The sequence below is a fragment of the Hylobates moloch genome, unplaced genomic scaffold, assembly GCF_009828535.3.
Source record: "Hylobates moloch isolate HMO894 unplaced genomic scaffold, HMol_V3 SCAFFOLD_5, whole genome shotgun sequence".
In the NCBI taxonomy this organism is placed as follows: Eukaryota; Metazoa; Chordata; class Mammalia; order Primates; family Hylobatidae; genus Hylobates; species Hylobates moloch.
Window position 1 is genome coordinate 98,750,153 of NW_026652280.1, and position 14,938 is coordinate 98,765,090.

Genomic DNA, 14,938 nt, shown 5'->3' on the forward strand with positions numbered 1-14,938 from the left:
CTTGGCTTGGTGCCTCTGGCTGGGTGCTGTGGCCACTCTCCTAGGAGCTGGGCAGAGCAGGAAACCATACAGAGGGAGCTTTTTTTTTTTTGCCCCGTGGTCAAAGGAGCTTTACCCTCAGCATTACCCCTCTTGCCCAACTTTCCAGTATACTTTGAAGACCAAAAACCACAACTTTTAATTTTTTTGAGGCAGGATCTTGCTCTGTTGTCCAGGCTCGAGTGCAGTGGTGCCATCATGGCTCACTGCAGCCTCCCATTCAAGCAATCCTCCGGCTTCAGCCTTCCAGGTAGCTGGGACTCCAGGTGTGAGCCATCATGCCCCACCCAAAAACCAAAACTTTTGAGATCCCAATGAAGAGAGGTGATGGGTTCTCAAAAGGGAGGAAGGAAACTTCCATTTCTTATGTTCCTGTGTGCCAAGCTTTGTACTGAACATGGGAACATAAGAAGAATGTTTCTCTCTAAAACTGTTTTTTTGAATTGGGAAACTGAGTCTCGGAGATTTGAGTGACTTTTAAGCTTTCCTAGTTATGAAGTGTAAAGGGCTTTTGTCTGAGATTAAAGGAGAGATCCTGCCCTGCAGGACGGGGCAATGGAAAGGAGGCCCATGGAGACCTGAGAGGAGGAGGAGAAATTGAAGGGAAGAGAAAACCAGGATTCCTCAGCAGAAGGCAGAGAATCAGCCTTTGGTGGCAAGGTGAGGGGGGTATTGCTTTGACTTGAGTGTCATGGAGAAAGCCCCCAAAGCAAGGGTGTGAGGGCAGGAACAAGTGATACTCCGAGACCCCTCCTGCTATCCCTGTTAGCTGCCGCATGGGATGAATGAGAAGAGACACTAGAGTGGGAAGGCTTGGACCACAAGAGGCTGGGCTTGTCTCAAGGCAGACACAAGGCCAGTGTGAGCCTCCCAGGCCCAGACCTGGGGAATTGGCCCTGGAAGGAATGTGCTAGAACTCCCAGGTGGAGGGAGACTCCCTCTCACTCCCATCCAAGTTGTAAGCAGAAGCCCTGTGCCCAACAGTCAGTCTGCCTCTGCCCCTTATTTCTGATGACCTTGAGCAAGTCCCTGCCCATCTCTGTGAGTTTCCATACCTGTGAAAGGGAGGTGGTGCTACCTGCCTCACATGGGAAGGGAAGGAGTTTCTGCCAGAAAAAGTGTGATGGTTGCATCTTTTCTCTCAGACCTTCAGCCCCAGCCTGGCCCAGGACTTGCCTGCTAAGGCAGCTACCCAGAAACAGGGGTGGGGGCAAGGAATGCCTTTGGTGTCCAGGGTAGGGATTGAGGAGGCCTTGAGGGTTCTTCCTGGCCTAGGGCTCCGTTTGGCCCTGGGATGGGTTGGGAAGCTAAGCCCAGCCCTCCCCTCCCCATCCAGCCATCTCCTTGTCTCAGAACCTGCCTCCTCCATATCTTAGTCCCATGAGTCTTGCCAGATCCCTCTGGCTGCATGCTTGCTTACCCCTCATGATTCCCTCATCCTCAGCCCACCAGCAAATACCTAGGGTTGAGGGTTGAGAGAACAAAGAATACGGGGAGAGCCCATCCCTAAGTTTCAAGTAGAAATGCGCGGCAGGAGGGTGGAGTGAGGAGGGTGGGGCTTGGTCCCTTTTCCTGGGGTCTTCCCACTCCAGTTGGATCAAGTAACAAGGCAATAGAGCAAGGGGTTTGAGGGATGACCTCAAACCTTGAGATTTTCCCTTTAAAGCATGCGTGTATTGTGTGTTCGGTGAGGGATGATGGTTGGGGTAGACCAGGAGGATGGGATGATCTGAAAGTGGGTTTTTCAGACCTTCCTGTTGCCTCTCTCCTTAACCTATGGGCCCTTTCCTCCAGCCACCACCACTGCTGAGTCCTCTATGCTGAGTCTCCTTATGCAGGCCTCTGGGGCCCATGATGGCTGGGTGGGGACAGGTGTCCTAGCCCAGCTGCTCCCTCTTGTCTCCCCCACCTGTCAGCCTGGGGGTGGGGAGCTAAGAAGGAGGGGAGTTAGGGGAACTGCTTAGCCCCTCACCCGTTCTGAGGGGTGGGGCCCTGGTTGTAAACTGTAGCAGGGGAGTCAAGAGTAGACAACAGGCAGGGACTTCCCCTCAGAGGAAGGATAACTCCAGATCATAGTAATGGCAAGGAAAACTTGGTAGGCAGAGGTTCTTGCTGGCAAAAATCTGAGGGGTCCCTGCACGGCATCCTCATGAAAGGGTGAGAAGCCAGGTATTGGTAAGGAGCACGGATTTGGCGACATGTATCTGCATAGCCTTGTGCAGGTACTGCTCTCCCCACCCCCTTCCTTCTGGGCCCCCCCTCCATCTGGCTGGGCATCTTAGCCTCACCTGGCACCTTTCCTGAAAGCAGCAAGCTAATCCTGTAAGAGCTGCCTGGCTGGCCGCCTCAGCAGGCCCACGCAGCCACGATGCCCGCCCTCCCTCCGCTGCCAGGGGCTTAGAGGACTGTCCTTCGAGTTAGAAGGAGACCCAGCCATTGCCCTGAACGGCCCCTTTAAATCCTCAGTGGCTTCTCGAGGTCATGATGTCTCTAGGAGGATTTGCTTTCCCTGATTGGATTGGCCTCTTTCGGGTCCCCTGTCATCATTGTAGGTGAACCCTTCATGTTTTCCACCTCCCCTTTCCTTATAATTGGTACTGTCCAGTCTGAGGACCCAGGCCTTGGACTCTGTCCCCTGTCTCTTTGCTCTCATGTCCCAGCAGTCAGGGCTCAGACCCCCTTCATCTGCTTCAGCCAGAGCAGCCCTGTCTCAGTTCTGTGGGTAAGAAGAAAGGATCTTGCTGCTTTAAAAAAGGGGACGAACACTGCCCAGGAAGAGAATGCCCTCCTGAGACTGCTGCCTGCCTCTCTCCATTTTTTTCTCTTCAGCCTGCTCTTCCTTTGGCCAGGGGCCCACACTCCTCATTACCCCATGCCCTTATTTCCATGGGAAGTCCCTCCCCTGATCTAACCATTAGCCTACCCGCTGCAATGGCAGGCAGCCCAGACCCAGCACTGGTGGCATTATGCTCATTCCAACGGCTCTCAAGCCGACCCGCCCTCAAGGCCCCAGCTGCCACTTTCACTTCTGTCTCCTGAGACCCCAGAGGGAAGTTGGGTTGGGGAGGTGGAAGGTGACACACTAACCGTCCCAACCGCCCCCACCTCTCCTCAGCCAGGGCTTCTGATAGCCAAGGGCCCCTGTCCATTGCTCTTGTCTAGATGACCAAAGTGGGTTAGGTAACAGTGGAAGATTGGCTGCAGTGGGAGGGATGGCAGTTAGATAGCAGGAAGGACTTCCTAGGATTGGAGACCACTGCTGGGCTTCATTGTTTCAGAGGATCTGGGAGAGGTGTAGATACTCTGGACAAATGTAGGTCAGACTTAAAGGTAGGTAGGAGATTGGTTGTCTGCAGCTGCCATTGGTTGGCATACAATACTGGGGCCTCCATGCCCTCCCACGTGTCACCAGCCTCACATGCTTGGTTGGAGGGCTTCTGACAAAGCAAGTTTGAGCCCCAGAGACTACTTTGAGTCCAAGGACTCAGCCCTGAGAAGTTCTTTCTGTAGTCTTGTATCTATCCTACCTGCTGTCCTGGGCCATTTCCCCCCCCCCCCCCCCCCACCCTGTGGATGGGTTTTGGAAATGGAGATAGAAATGGAAGTAAAGGACAACTCACCTCCATCCTGCTGCTGCTGCCCCAACCTTGGCACTAAAGAGGGGAATGGGATTCTTCTCCTGCAATGCCCCAAGGCAGTGACAGAGCCACACTTCACCCTGTGAACCTTACCAAACTCCTATAGCTGCCATGCTTGCTTATTCCTCGTGATTTCACACCCCTTCCCCATCTCTGCCTAGACAAGAGTAGGGGACCCAGTTGGACTGAGAGCTCTAGACTGTATCACTGGGAGTTACTATAAATCCAAGAATGCTTTCTGGAGGGGAAAGATGGGAACAAAGGCCTGAGGTACCAAGAACTCCACTTGGTGTCCGCAAGTGTCTACGGATCCTGGGTGGGGGTGACCCAGGTCCTGGAATGGGAAGTTGAGCCTGAAGGAATAAGGTCAGAGACGCTATGCAAATCCTCATGCAAATGAGTGGTGGTGAATCATTGCAGCTCGGCCTGCTGGGATGGAGTATGAAGACAGCCTTAGGCTTGGGTTCTAGAGCTGGTCCCACCAGGGACCAAACAGTGACCTTGGGCTAGTTGGTGCTCAGTAACCACAAGCAGGTGGGTCTGATAGGTATTCCCAGTGTGTGAGGGGATGGGGATGACTGAGTCTCTGCCACAAGGGCCTTGTTTGCCCCACTCGGTACTTGTTCTGGCTGACCAGAGCCTTTGTCAACCCCCTTGGCCATCTTTTGGGGGGTTACTGTTTAGAAGGCACCTGCCCCTTCACCAGCCCCATCCTGACTCTCTTCTAGTGCCCTCATTGCCTTTCCTCCCTAGCAGGAGGATGACAGACCCAGCCAGGCCATCTCTTCAGTTCCTCTCCATGAATTACACAATTCTGACCTCCCTTCCCTTTGGGCCTCCCCTGAGAGCACAGGAGCCATGTGTTTGGGCCAGAAGGGCATTTGGGTATCTAGTCCACCCAGCAGCTACCCATCATACTGGCCAGTGGGGTGAAGCCTGTGGAAGGCAGTGACTTACTCAGGATCACATCTTAGACCAGAGCAGGGACTAGAACCCAGGTATCCAGAATCCCAGCTTAGAGACCCCATATTTCCCTAAGCTGTTCATTGCCCTACCTCACCCATCCCTTCTCTACTGGGACGCAGTCTCCTGTTGCCCCCAAATACTTCCTGAGATCAGTCTGGCTAGCTCTAGGAGCTTGTTTTGTGGAGGGGGCGGGGTGGTTACCTAGGAGCCAGCCCAGAGGCCATAAGGGGAAGGTCAGAGCTGGAGTGGGAAGTGCTGGACCCTGGGGGACAGGCTGCTTCTTTGTAAAGAGCCAAATGGCCTCACAGCTGCTACAGGAAGGATGAGAGCTAGACTACAGGAAGGACAAGCTGGGGTGAGGAAGACATGGAGGAGGCTCAGGAGACAGACCCTCACTGGAGAGGCATCTCCTGGGCAGAGAACAGGATGACCCCATCCCAGGAGACTTGCCAGGGAGAAGAGGGCAGGAAGCCTAGGGTGGGGCTCGGGAGAGTTGTCCAGCGGAAGCTAGGGGGAGGGCTCAGCCCTGCTGTCCATACTGGGTGCTCCCCTTGGCAAGTCAGTTCCTGTCCCTTAAGCTGAGACTGCAGGGCCTGCCCCCCACTTGAGTTCCTAGGGTGCCTAGGGCCTGAGACCACCCCTGCCCCAGGCCCAGCTTTCCTGGACTGCCTGCCCCCACAGCCCGACAGCCCGCCCCCAGGTCCCCTGTCAGTGAGTTAAAATTAGCTCAGTGCCCAGGCTAAAAATAGCCCCTGCCCAGCCCTGAGGCTGCTGGACTGGGGGAGGGGAGTCCCCGAGGGAGGGAAAGACGGTGGGAACCAGGCATTTGGGTAGTGAACCTGCCGGACAGAACTTTGAAGGGTTGGGGCTGGGTCCCTGCCTTTGAGATCAGACCCTAGAAGCACTTCTGGGGTGAAGAAAAGAGGCTGCTGTGGGAGGGGGCGGGGACAGAGAGGGGGCAGAGGGAACGCAGCATGAGCGGGAGACCCAAGAGGGGCCCAGGAGCAGGAGCGTGGGGAGCAGGCCTCGCAGGAGGGGGTGTGAGAATTGGGCTGTGTGTGGGATGGGGAGAGGGACAATGAGGCTCCTGCCTTGGCTCGGACTTCAGAGGGGTAATGTCCCCCACTTCTTCTGTGAAGGAAGAGCTCACTATGTGAACCACAGAATGATCCTGGACCATCTTGCCTGGGTGTTTGGGGGCATCACCGGCTTCACCTTCCCGCCCTGTCTCCCAGAGCTCCTTAGCCTGTGTCTCTGTACTAGGGAAGAGGTCCCAGGGCTGAAGTTGGGAGAGAGAATGACTAGGAAGGTTGTGAACCTGGGGGTAGACTGGGTAATAAGGCAGGGCCTGGGGATTGAGCTGGGCAGCCGTGGTCCTTGGTCCTCGGTCCTCACCTTTGCTGCCTCTCAGGGCCGGCCTGCCTGCTCTGGGATGCTCCTTCCAGGGCTGTGTCTGGGTCCAGTCCAGGCCCCCAAGGGCCCCCTTGCCTCTCCCTGCCTTTGCCCTGGGTGGGACCTGCCCCTCCCTTGTCTGTCTCTTGGCTGGACTGCAAGTTCTCAGAGGGCAGGGGTGGTGTCCTGTTGAGTTATTCCCCCAGTGCTGGGCCAGGAGTCAGTCCTGGAAGCCGTTGTTGAACCTGTCTCTTGTTCTCTACCTGCTTCTCTCTGAATCTTTGTCTCTGCGGGTCTCCTACCTCTCCCTCTCCTGTAGCCCTCTCCTTGTCTGTCTCCGCCTCTGCCCCATAATGCCTTCTGGCCTCGCTGCCTCTTTTTCTCTGTCATCTTTCCTGTGTCTGTGTGTCTGTCCCCCCTCTGCCACCCTCTTCTGTGTCTGCCTCACCCACGCCTCCTCCCTCGTTAGTGAGCAGGCTGCTTGAGGCTGCCTGACTGTGGGGGTGACAGGTGGATTGGATTGTCACCCCCTCCCCCAGCGCCTGCTGCTTATTTCATGCCCTGCAGCCCAGCCACAGGGAAGGGGTGGGAGGAGGGATGACAGCTGTCTCCAGTGCCTCCTGCCTTCCCCTCCAGTCCTCAGCCTGCAGCCTGGAGCAGCCTGGGAGGAAGAGATGAAGGGCCCGCCTAATGAGACCCTTTCTCACGATGAGGAAGAGCAGGTTGAGGCCCACTGCTCTGTGATGCGAGGCTGCTCATTCAGCTTCTCTGGGCGTCTGCTCCCTTTTGACCTGTGCTGGTATGGGAGCTCTGGAAGCAGATGCCCTACAGTTTCTTTGAGCCTTGGGACCACTAGGATGGGAACAGATATGGGTGGAAGGGTGTAGGGGAGAAGGAAAGGTAGGTACTCCCCTGCCAAGAGCAAGAAAGAGAGGATAGAGGCTGGCCATCGGAAAGGAATTCCCCTGCAGCTCCATGGGAAGGACAGCCCTGCTCAGCCCTGCTGCAGCTGCAAGGAGGCTGCCCTGACCTCTCCCCTTCACCGCTCTTCCCACTGGCCCCAGGCCACCTTCACACAGGAACTGAGATAGCATCATTCTGAAACCCGAAAATGGTTTAAATATTTCTCAGGTACCCAGAGGTGTTGCATTGGGGGAGGCAGGGACCCGTTTCTTCTCCCATGCCCCCTCCAAACCAGTCCTCTTTAGGGTACATTTTGCACATCATGTGTAGCTCATTTGCATGTAAACACAACCCACAGGTTCTAATTGGGTCGGTACCTGGGCTTGGAAAAATGGCTATCAGTGGGGTCCTTCTGGATTCCCCTTGGTCCCCTCAGCTCTCCTTCTTGTTGAGGGTGTTGTCAGAGGGGCCTCCTGCCCTGCATCCTCCCCACTGTCCATTTGTGAAGGTTTCTCCTCAACCACCCTTCTCCACAGTTGGTGAGTCTGTGCCTGCTTCCCTCTCTGGGCATCTGCTCCCTTTTGACCTGTGCTGGTATGGGAGCTCTGAAAGCAGATGCCCTGTAGTTTCTTTGAGCCTTGGGACCACTAGGATGGGAACAGATATGGGTGGGCATTGCCAAATGTCCTCCCCATCTTTGCTTCTCCCGTGTCCACCAGGAAGGCCCTGCCTCTGCCTGTCCCAGCCCCCTGCCACCCACGAGGTTCACTCCGCCCCACTCTTGTCCTGTCCACGGAGTCAGGTGAATCAGAGTCAAGCAGCCAGAGCCTTGAGAGCCTTTGAAGGGGAACTTTTGGTGACATAGAAACTGTCAGCCTGAGGAGTCATAGTTGTGGCCTGAGATCAGGATTGGGCAGGCCCTAGGGCCATCAGAATAGGAAGGCCATCCTGGCCAACCCCCTGTCTCTTTGGTAGCCCAAGTCCTCCCAAGCCCTGGGCTCCAGATACCAGGCAGAGTGAAGGAGAGATGGTTAGAAGAGAAGCAGCCAAGGGCCAGATCATCTGTGAGGGCTTCCTAGAGGAGGAGTAGACCAGACAGGAGAAGAATGGGGCCAGGCGAGGCTGGAGAGGAGAGACTCACATCTGGAGAACAGATGCCCAGGCCTCTGGCTCCTGCCAGTTGGTTAGGTGATTAGGCAGAGGGCTAATTAAGGAGGTCCAGGTGTTCATTAAAACCTCCCTAATTGGGTAGGAGGGAAGTTTAGCCAGGATAGGCCTCCCAACCTTGGCTAGGGTCAGGTTAGGGTATTTTGTGCCTACCTAGGCCCCAGCTACCCCTTCTTCCAAAATCAGGGTTGAGTTCATGTTCTTGCCTCAGGGCTTTCAAAGACCCTGCAGCAATGTGGAATGGATAACAGAAGGAGAAAAGGTCAGTATAGACTGTGCCTGCTTTGTGGAGGGGTTTGTGGTTAGATGGGAGGAAGGACTGCCTAAGGCAGGGGCATCTCCTCCTCTGGCAGTGTTGGCACAAAGGTGGGAGCAGCAGTGGGGAAAGGGGCCTGGGAAGCATGGAATTATAAAAAGTGCTTTGGGCTACCTTGGTAGGGAGTGGGAATAGATGGGGCCTAGTCTTTTTAACCCTGACTTCTCTCTGTCAGACGATGCTCAGTGAATCTCTGTTGCTTCCCTGCCTTCTCAGCCCTCTCTCGTCCCAGCTCCCCCAGCATGAGGCGGGGGTGGGGGGGGGCGGTGTAGGAGATCAGCCAGGGAGCTGGTTGCCAGGCGACAGTTGCCTAAGCAACCCCATCCTCTCCATCTCCATGTGCTCAGGGCTGCTCCTTAGAAGACTTTAGAGTCTCACCCTCTGCACCAACCAACCTGAGGGTGGGGAGGGTTGAGGACTGGGATACCAGGGGTGGTTGGAGGGTGGGTGGTGTCCAAATCTTCAGGGGCAGTTGGGAGAGGAAGAGTTCTAGCTCCATAGAGGATAGAGTGAGAGGAACTGGTACTGCAGCACGACTGTTGGAGGTTAGACTGCAAGAAGGACTTCTCACAGCACCACAACAATGAAATAGTATTTTCTTCTTTTCAACAGACATTTTCTCAGCTCCTTCTTACAGGAGATATAGTAGTGAAAAAGACAGATGTGATTCCTGCCCTCATGAAACTTTAGCTTCGTAGAGGAGCCAGGCGTTAAATAGAAGCACAGAATCATAGTTATTCACAATTGTGATAAATGCTAGAAAGATTGCAAGAGTGACTTTTCTAAGGGTCATGAGAACAAAGGGAGGCTTCTCTTCCAGTTTGGAGGAAGAGGCAGTATTGGTCATCAGCTGACAGAGGTTACATTTCTGCAAGAATTTGGTTATGAACTAAAGGTGGTGAGAGGGAGATAGTAAAGGGGAGAGAGGGAAGGTAGATGCTGTAAGCCAGAGGAGCCCAGCAGTTCCTGCATTTACCAGTCTAGATTGGGTTTTCAAGACTAGGCCAGAGAATCCCATTTAAAAAGCCAACTATTTGTAGCCCCCTCCCCTTGCCCTCTGTGTGCCCTCCCCTACCTTCCCTGCCAAAGCCCATACCACTGTAGCTCTAGAAAGCACAGTCTTTGGATTACACTGGGAAGCAGGGGAGCTGAAATCCCTGGGCTGGAGCCTTTGCAATGGGAACTTGGCAGACACTGGGGTCACAGGTGAGGAATGGGGTATCTAGAGCTGGTTTGGGGCTCAGGTGTCTGCTGGGCCACTCAGGACTGGCTGGGCTGGTGTTGCTCTTGTCCCAGGGTACCAGTAGGAGGCCCAGAGCCCATGGAGCACCTTGAGGAAAAGGAGGAGGGGAAGAGGAGGCCGGACAGGTGGCTCACACCCGTAATCCAGGCACTTTGGGAGGCTAAAGCAGGAGGATTGCTTGAGTCCAGGAGTTCAAGACCATCCTGGGCAACATAGGAGGAGACTCTGTCTCTATAAAAGTCAAAAAATTGGCTGGTCGGCCGGGCACGGTGGCTCACGCCTGCAATCCCAGCACTTTGGGAGGCCGAGGCGGGCGGATCACGAGGTCAGGAGATCGAGACCATCCTGGCTAACGTGGTGAAACCCCGTTTCTACTAAAAATACAAAAAAAAAATCAGCCAGGCGTGGTGGCGGGCGCCTGTCGTCCCAGCTACTCAGGAGGCTGAGGCAGGAGAATGGCGTGAACCCGGGAGGCGGAGCTTGCAGTGAGCCAAGATTGTGCCACTGCACTCCAGGCTGGGTGACAGAGCGAGACTCCGTCTCAAAAAAAAAAAAAAAAATTGCCTGGTCGCAGTGGCTTATGCCTGTAATCCCAGCACTTTGGGAGGTTGAGGCGGGCGGATCACGAGGTCAGGAGTTCGAGACCAGCCTGACCAACATGGTGAAATCCTGTCTGTACTGAAAATACAAAAGTTAGCCAGGTGTGGTGGTGGACACCTGTAAGTAATCCCAGCTACTTGGGAGTCCGAGGCAGGAGAATCACTTGAACCTGGGAGGCAGAGGTTGCAGTGAGCCGAGATCACGCCACTGCACTCCAGCCTGGGCAACAGAGTGAGACTCTGTCTCAAAAAAAGAAAAAAGTCAAAAAATTAGCTTGGCATGGCGGTACACACTCATGGTCCCAGCTACTTGGGAGGCCGAGGTAGGAGGATCACTTGAGCCCAGGAGTTTGAACCAGCCTAAGCAACAAAGCAACACCCTGTATCTACAAAAAAAGAGAGAAATTATTAATAAATTATCTGGGTGTGGTGGCATACACCTGTATGATCATCTACTTGAGAGGCTGAGGCTGGAAGGTTGAAGCTGCAGTGAGCTGTGATTTGTACACTCCAGCCTGGACAACAGAGCAAGACCCTACCTTAAAAAACAACCACCACCACCAAAAAAAAAAAAAAAAAGAAGAAGAAGGGTAGGGAGTCATTTGAAGAGCAATGCGTTTATCTGCATTGTTTTCTGTAGGTATCCAGGCAGAGCAGAAGCTCTCCAGCTAGGCTGGGGAGCAGTCTTGGTAATGGGTTGGGGCCAGTATCCCAGCTCCTCCTAAATTTATAGATTCCTTGCCTTCCCTCTCCTCCTTCCCTCATGAGCAAGAGACCAAGGCTGAACTTTAGCATCTACTGTGGTACCGTAGGGGCCATGTTGAGTTGGGCGGAAAGGCTCCAGGGAAACTCAGCAGCCATTGGCAGTGGGAGCTGGGGGGTAGGGGTAGGGGTTGTTCTCTGTCATCAAATACCTCTCCCCAGGTAGTGGGCAGTGGGTGCGGAGGATCAGACAGTGGCTGGGGGTCTACATCCCTGGACTCTGCAGTAGGGTCTCTGGGCATAGAGCTCTATGGAAGGGGAGCTCTGGAGGGGAGGGCGGGCCTTCTCTGGTCCAGGCTCCTCCCAGGACCCAAATAGAGTGGCTTTAGAAAGCATGGGCCCCAGTTCACTATCCTCTTCCAACATCTTCCAGAAAGCTCCACTTTTGATGCAAGGACTCCTGGAATCAGGGCTAGAGGGGCCCTGAAGTCATTCCGTGCCTCCATCACATCTTGGGCCCTTCCAGTCCCCAGGGACTCACCCAGCCTGCATAGGCACTGCCCACACCAGAGAGAATGCACCTTTTCTGGCCCAGGCTGTGCTGCCATCCTTGAGCCCCCTCCTATCCTATGGTGCCTCCTGGAGTTGTGCAGTGCAGGGGCTGTTTCTCATCCTGGCTTTAGCATGGAGCTGTTCAACCAGTGGGCTGTGAGGGGGTTACACGTGTCCTGAGACAGCAAGTTCTCTGCCTGGTGCCTGCATCCGCCTGGCTGCCAGTGGCCTCCCCAGTGTATGCCATTTGGCCCTGTATTTTCTCTGTCTGCTTCAAGATGTACAAGGTTGGGAAGCACCACTCTTAGACTGAGCTTGGGTTCTAGATGTGGTCCGTACCTCTAGAGCAGGAATCAGCAAACTATGGCCCATGGACCAAATCTGGCCCATGCCCATTTTTGTAAATATAGTTGCATTGGATCACAGCCATGCTCACGCTCATTCGTTTATGTGTTGCTGTCTGTTGCTCTCATGGTACAATGACAGAGTTGAGTAGTTACAACAGAGACTGTATGGTCTGCAAAGCCTGAAATATTACTATCTGGCCCCAAAATTTCCATCTCCTGGTCTAGAGGAATGGTTTCATTATTTTAAGCAGCACAACTCTTTCCACAAACAAAAATCTTAGGCTGGGCGTGTCCGAAGGTAGCGAGTTAGCTCAATTGATTGTTCACAGTCAGTTACAGATTGAACTCCTTGTTCTACTATTTCCTCTCTTCTCACTACTGCACTTGACTAGGCTTATAAAAATAAAAAGAAACCTTAGGCTTAAGCTCACTGAGTAGAACAGATTAGTGTGGAGGAACTCTAGTTGAAGGGAGATGTGGGTGCTACAACCCCAAGCCCCACTACAGGACTCCGGGCCCCAGAGTTCCATGAGTTGGTATGAGGCCCACTGCTCTAGACCTGCTCTAGTATGTTCTTGAGCCAGGGGCACCAGAGACATCCTATCCTGGCACCAGGTATACCATGCTTGTTGTTCACTGACTGGGCAGATGTCCTCTCAGCATTGTCTCTTCTCCAAGCTTCAGAATGGGAACCATAGTTCTAGGCCAGAGGAGCAGCTGGAGCACCCAGGTGTCTATAGTACAAGCAGGTTCTAGAGAGAAGAATGGGCCATGGGATATTCTCTGAGACCCAGACCCTTGGAAGCCAGGAGGTCCATTTACTCTGACCTGGAGCCTGAGGACAGCAGTGACCGAGGGGAAAGAGTCTGGGCCTTGGTGTGAGCTCCAGCTTGTGCCTGGCTGTGGCATACCATTGCCTCAGGCAGACAGCATTGCCTCATGTTGAGAGTGGAGCTCAGATGCTGCCAGCCTCTCACAGGGGTGCTGTGAGCCTGGCCTGTGTGCCCAGGGAGCAGGGCTGGGGGTTTTGGGGGCTCAGAGTCCTCTCATGACCCTCCCCTTCCAGGAGGCTGTGCAGAAGGTATCCTGCAGACCATGAACTGAGCACTGTTCCCAGACCGTTCATGAGCACAGTGTAAGGTGTGCCGAGACCCACCACCCAGCGAGCCCCTCCCCTCCGTAGCACTGAGGACCCCCGGAGAAGATGGGGAGGAAAAAGATTCAGATCCAGCGAATCACCGACGAGCGGAACCGACAGGTAGGGAAGTCCTAGAGCCGCACGAAGCAGGTGATGGCAGGGGGCAGGCCTCTGCCTTTACTCCCTCCAGGCATTCCGAGAGGGCTTTGTGGAAGAGGGGAAACTATAAGCTATTACAGAAGGGGAAGGGAGATTGGAAGGAGAGGAACCCTAACCTCTTTGCAGCTCTTGGAGCTCTGCGTCCCAGAACTCCAAGGCTCTTCTGCTGCCACAGCTAGATGAGCCCATGTTACCATCCCAGAGCCATATGCAAGCCTTAGGTCATACCCCCAGGCACCCCTCCTTTCCAACAGGAATCCTCTCCCTCTTCTTCTCCACTGACCTCTTCATAGCCTCCAGCACAGAGGTGTAGAGTTCTGTCCACCTGAATCCTGCCCCTTCAGTGAGTGGGCTCTGGGCTGTATCTCAGCTGTGTGTTGGCCTGCAAGCACTAGCCTGGTCCTTCCCCAAACCAGGGACTCCTGAGACCAGGGCCTGTGTCACACTGAGAATGGGGGCTCCTGAGGGCAGGGGCTATGTCCAGCCATCTGTAGGCTGGGACTCCCAATCAGGCCTTAACTGAGCCGGATCTGGCCACCCACCCATCCTTCTCTGCAGGTGACTTTCACCAAGCGGAAGTTTGGCCTGATGAAGAAGGCGTATGAGCTGAGCGTGCTATGTGACTGCGAGATCGCACTCATCATCTTCAACCACTCCAACAAGCTGTTCCAGTACGCCAGCACCGACATGGACAAGGTGCTGCTCAAGTACACGGAGTACAATGAGCCACACGAGAGCCGCACCAACGCCGACATCATCGAGGTGGGCCCATACACACAGGCACCAGGATATACCCCCGCCTGCATCCACATGGACACGTGCCCACGTTGCATGTACACGCAGACCTGCCTATGCACACACACTGGTATACATGCCCCTTGTAGCCCCTCACCTGTGTGCACACACATGCAAACCCTCCTCCCGTCATACAAACCCAGGGCCTGAGGAGGAAGGAAGAAGGGCAGTTCAGGTGAACAGGCCAGTGCCAGGCTGCCAGCCCACACCCACCCTGCCCTCTCCAAGAGTCTATCTTCTGTCATCCAGTGTGATGTAACATCTCTGTCCTGCCTTCTTGCATCCTGTCTTTCTCTTTGTCTCTCTTTCCCTGCTTCTCCATCTTTTGGTGTGCTCCTGCACCTGCCTCTTCCTTTTTTAAATCTCCCTCTTTGTTTCCATCTCTCCTGCTGTCTCTGTCTGTTTGTGGGCCCGGTGGTTCTATTTTTTGTTTCAAAGAGAGCCAACATTGTGAACTGTTGAAGGACATGAGCTTTGGAATTCAGCTCTGACCTTTACTGGCCACATGGCCTTGGGCAGGTGCTTAGGCTTTCCCGAGCCTTGGTGCCCACCTCCACAAAACGGGGTCAGTGCCTGCTTTGAAGGGTGCTGTGTGAATTGAATGTCCCTGCTTCTCACACTGAGGTGTGTGCAGCTTGGGGATACAGAACTTGTGCTGACGAAGAGGGTGCCCGGGAAGCCACAGGCCTACTCAGAGATTTGGAGGAAAGTCCCTTATTTTTATGTTAGAGAAGACAGATTTACTCTAGACTAGAAGGTAAAATTTGCATTCATTTTAAAGACAAAGCAAGTATCTGTTAAAGCTATTTTGAGCATGAAGAGGGCAGCTTTGGGGTCTACTGCAGATCCCCCAGCTGTGCCTCCACTAGAATGTAGGGTGGTCACAGTAGGGACTCAGTCAGTGTTCATCCCCTTTCCTTTTCCACATCCCATTCCCTGCTCTCTCTGTCTCCATCTCTATTTCTCTCTTCCTCCTATTCTC

General features: G+C 54.2%; 1 protein-coding gene across 2 annotated transcripts in view; it reads left to right on the forward strand.

Moving 5' to 3' along the window:
• MEF2D (myocyte enhancer factor 2D) overlaps positions 1–14,938 on the forward strand; it is a 38,534-nt gene that overhangs the window by 5,006 nt on the left and 18,590 nt on the right. For both annotated transcript variants that reach the window (XM_032154152.2, XM_032154153.2), the window contains exons 2-3: positions 12,931–13,122; positions 13,720–13,923. In XM_032154152.2, coding sequence (XP_032010043.1) covers positions 13,069–13,122; positions 13,720–13,923 — 258 coding nt within the window. In that variant the 5' untranslated portion in view covers positions 12,931–13,068. The remainder of the gene's footprint in view (positions 1–12,930; positions 13,123–13,719; positions 13,924–14,938) is intronic.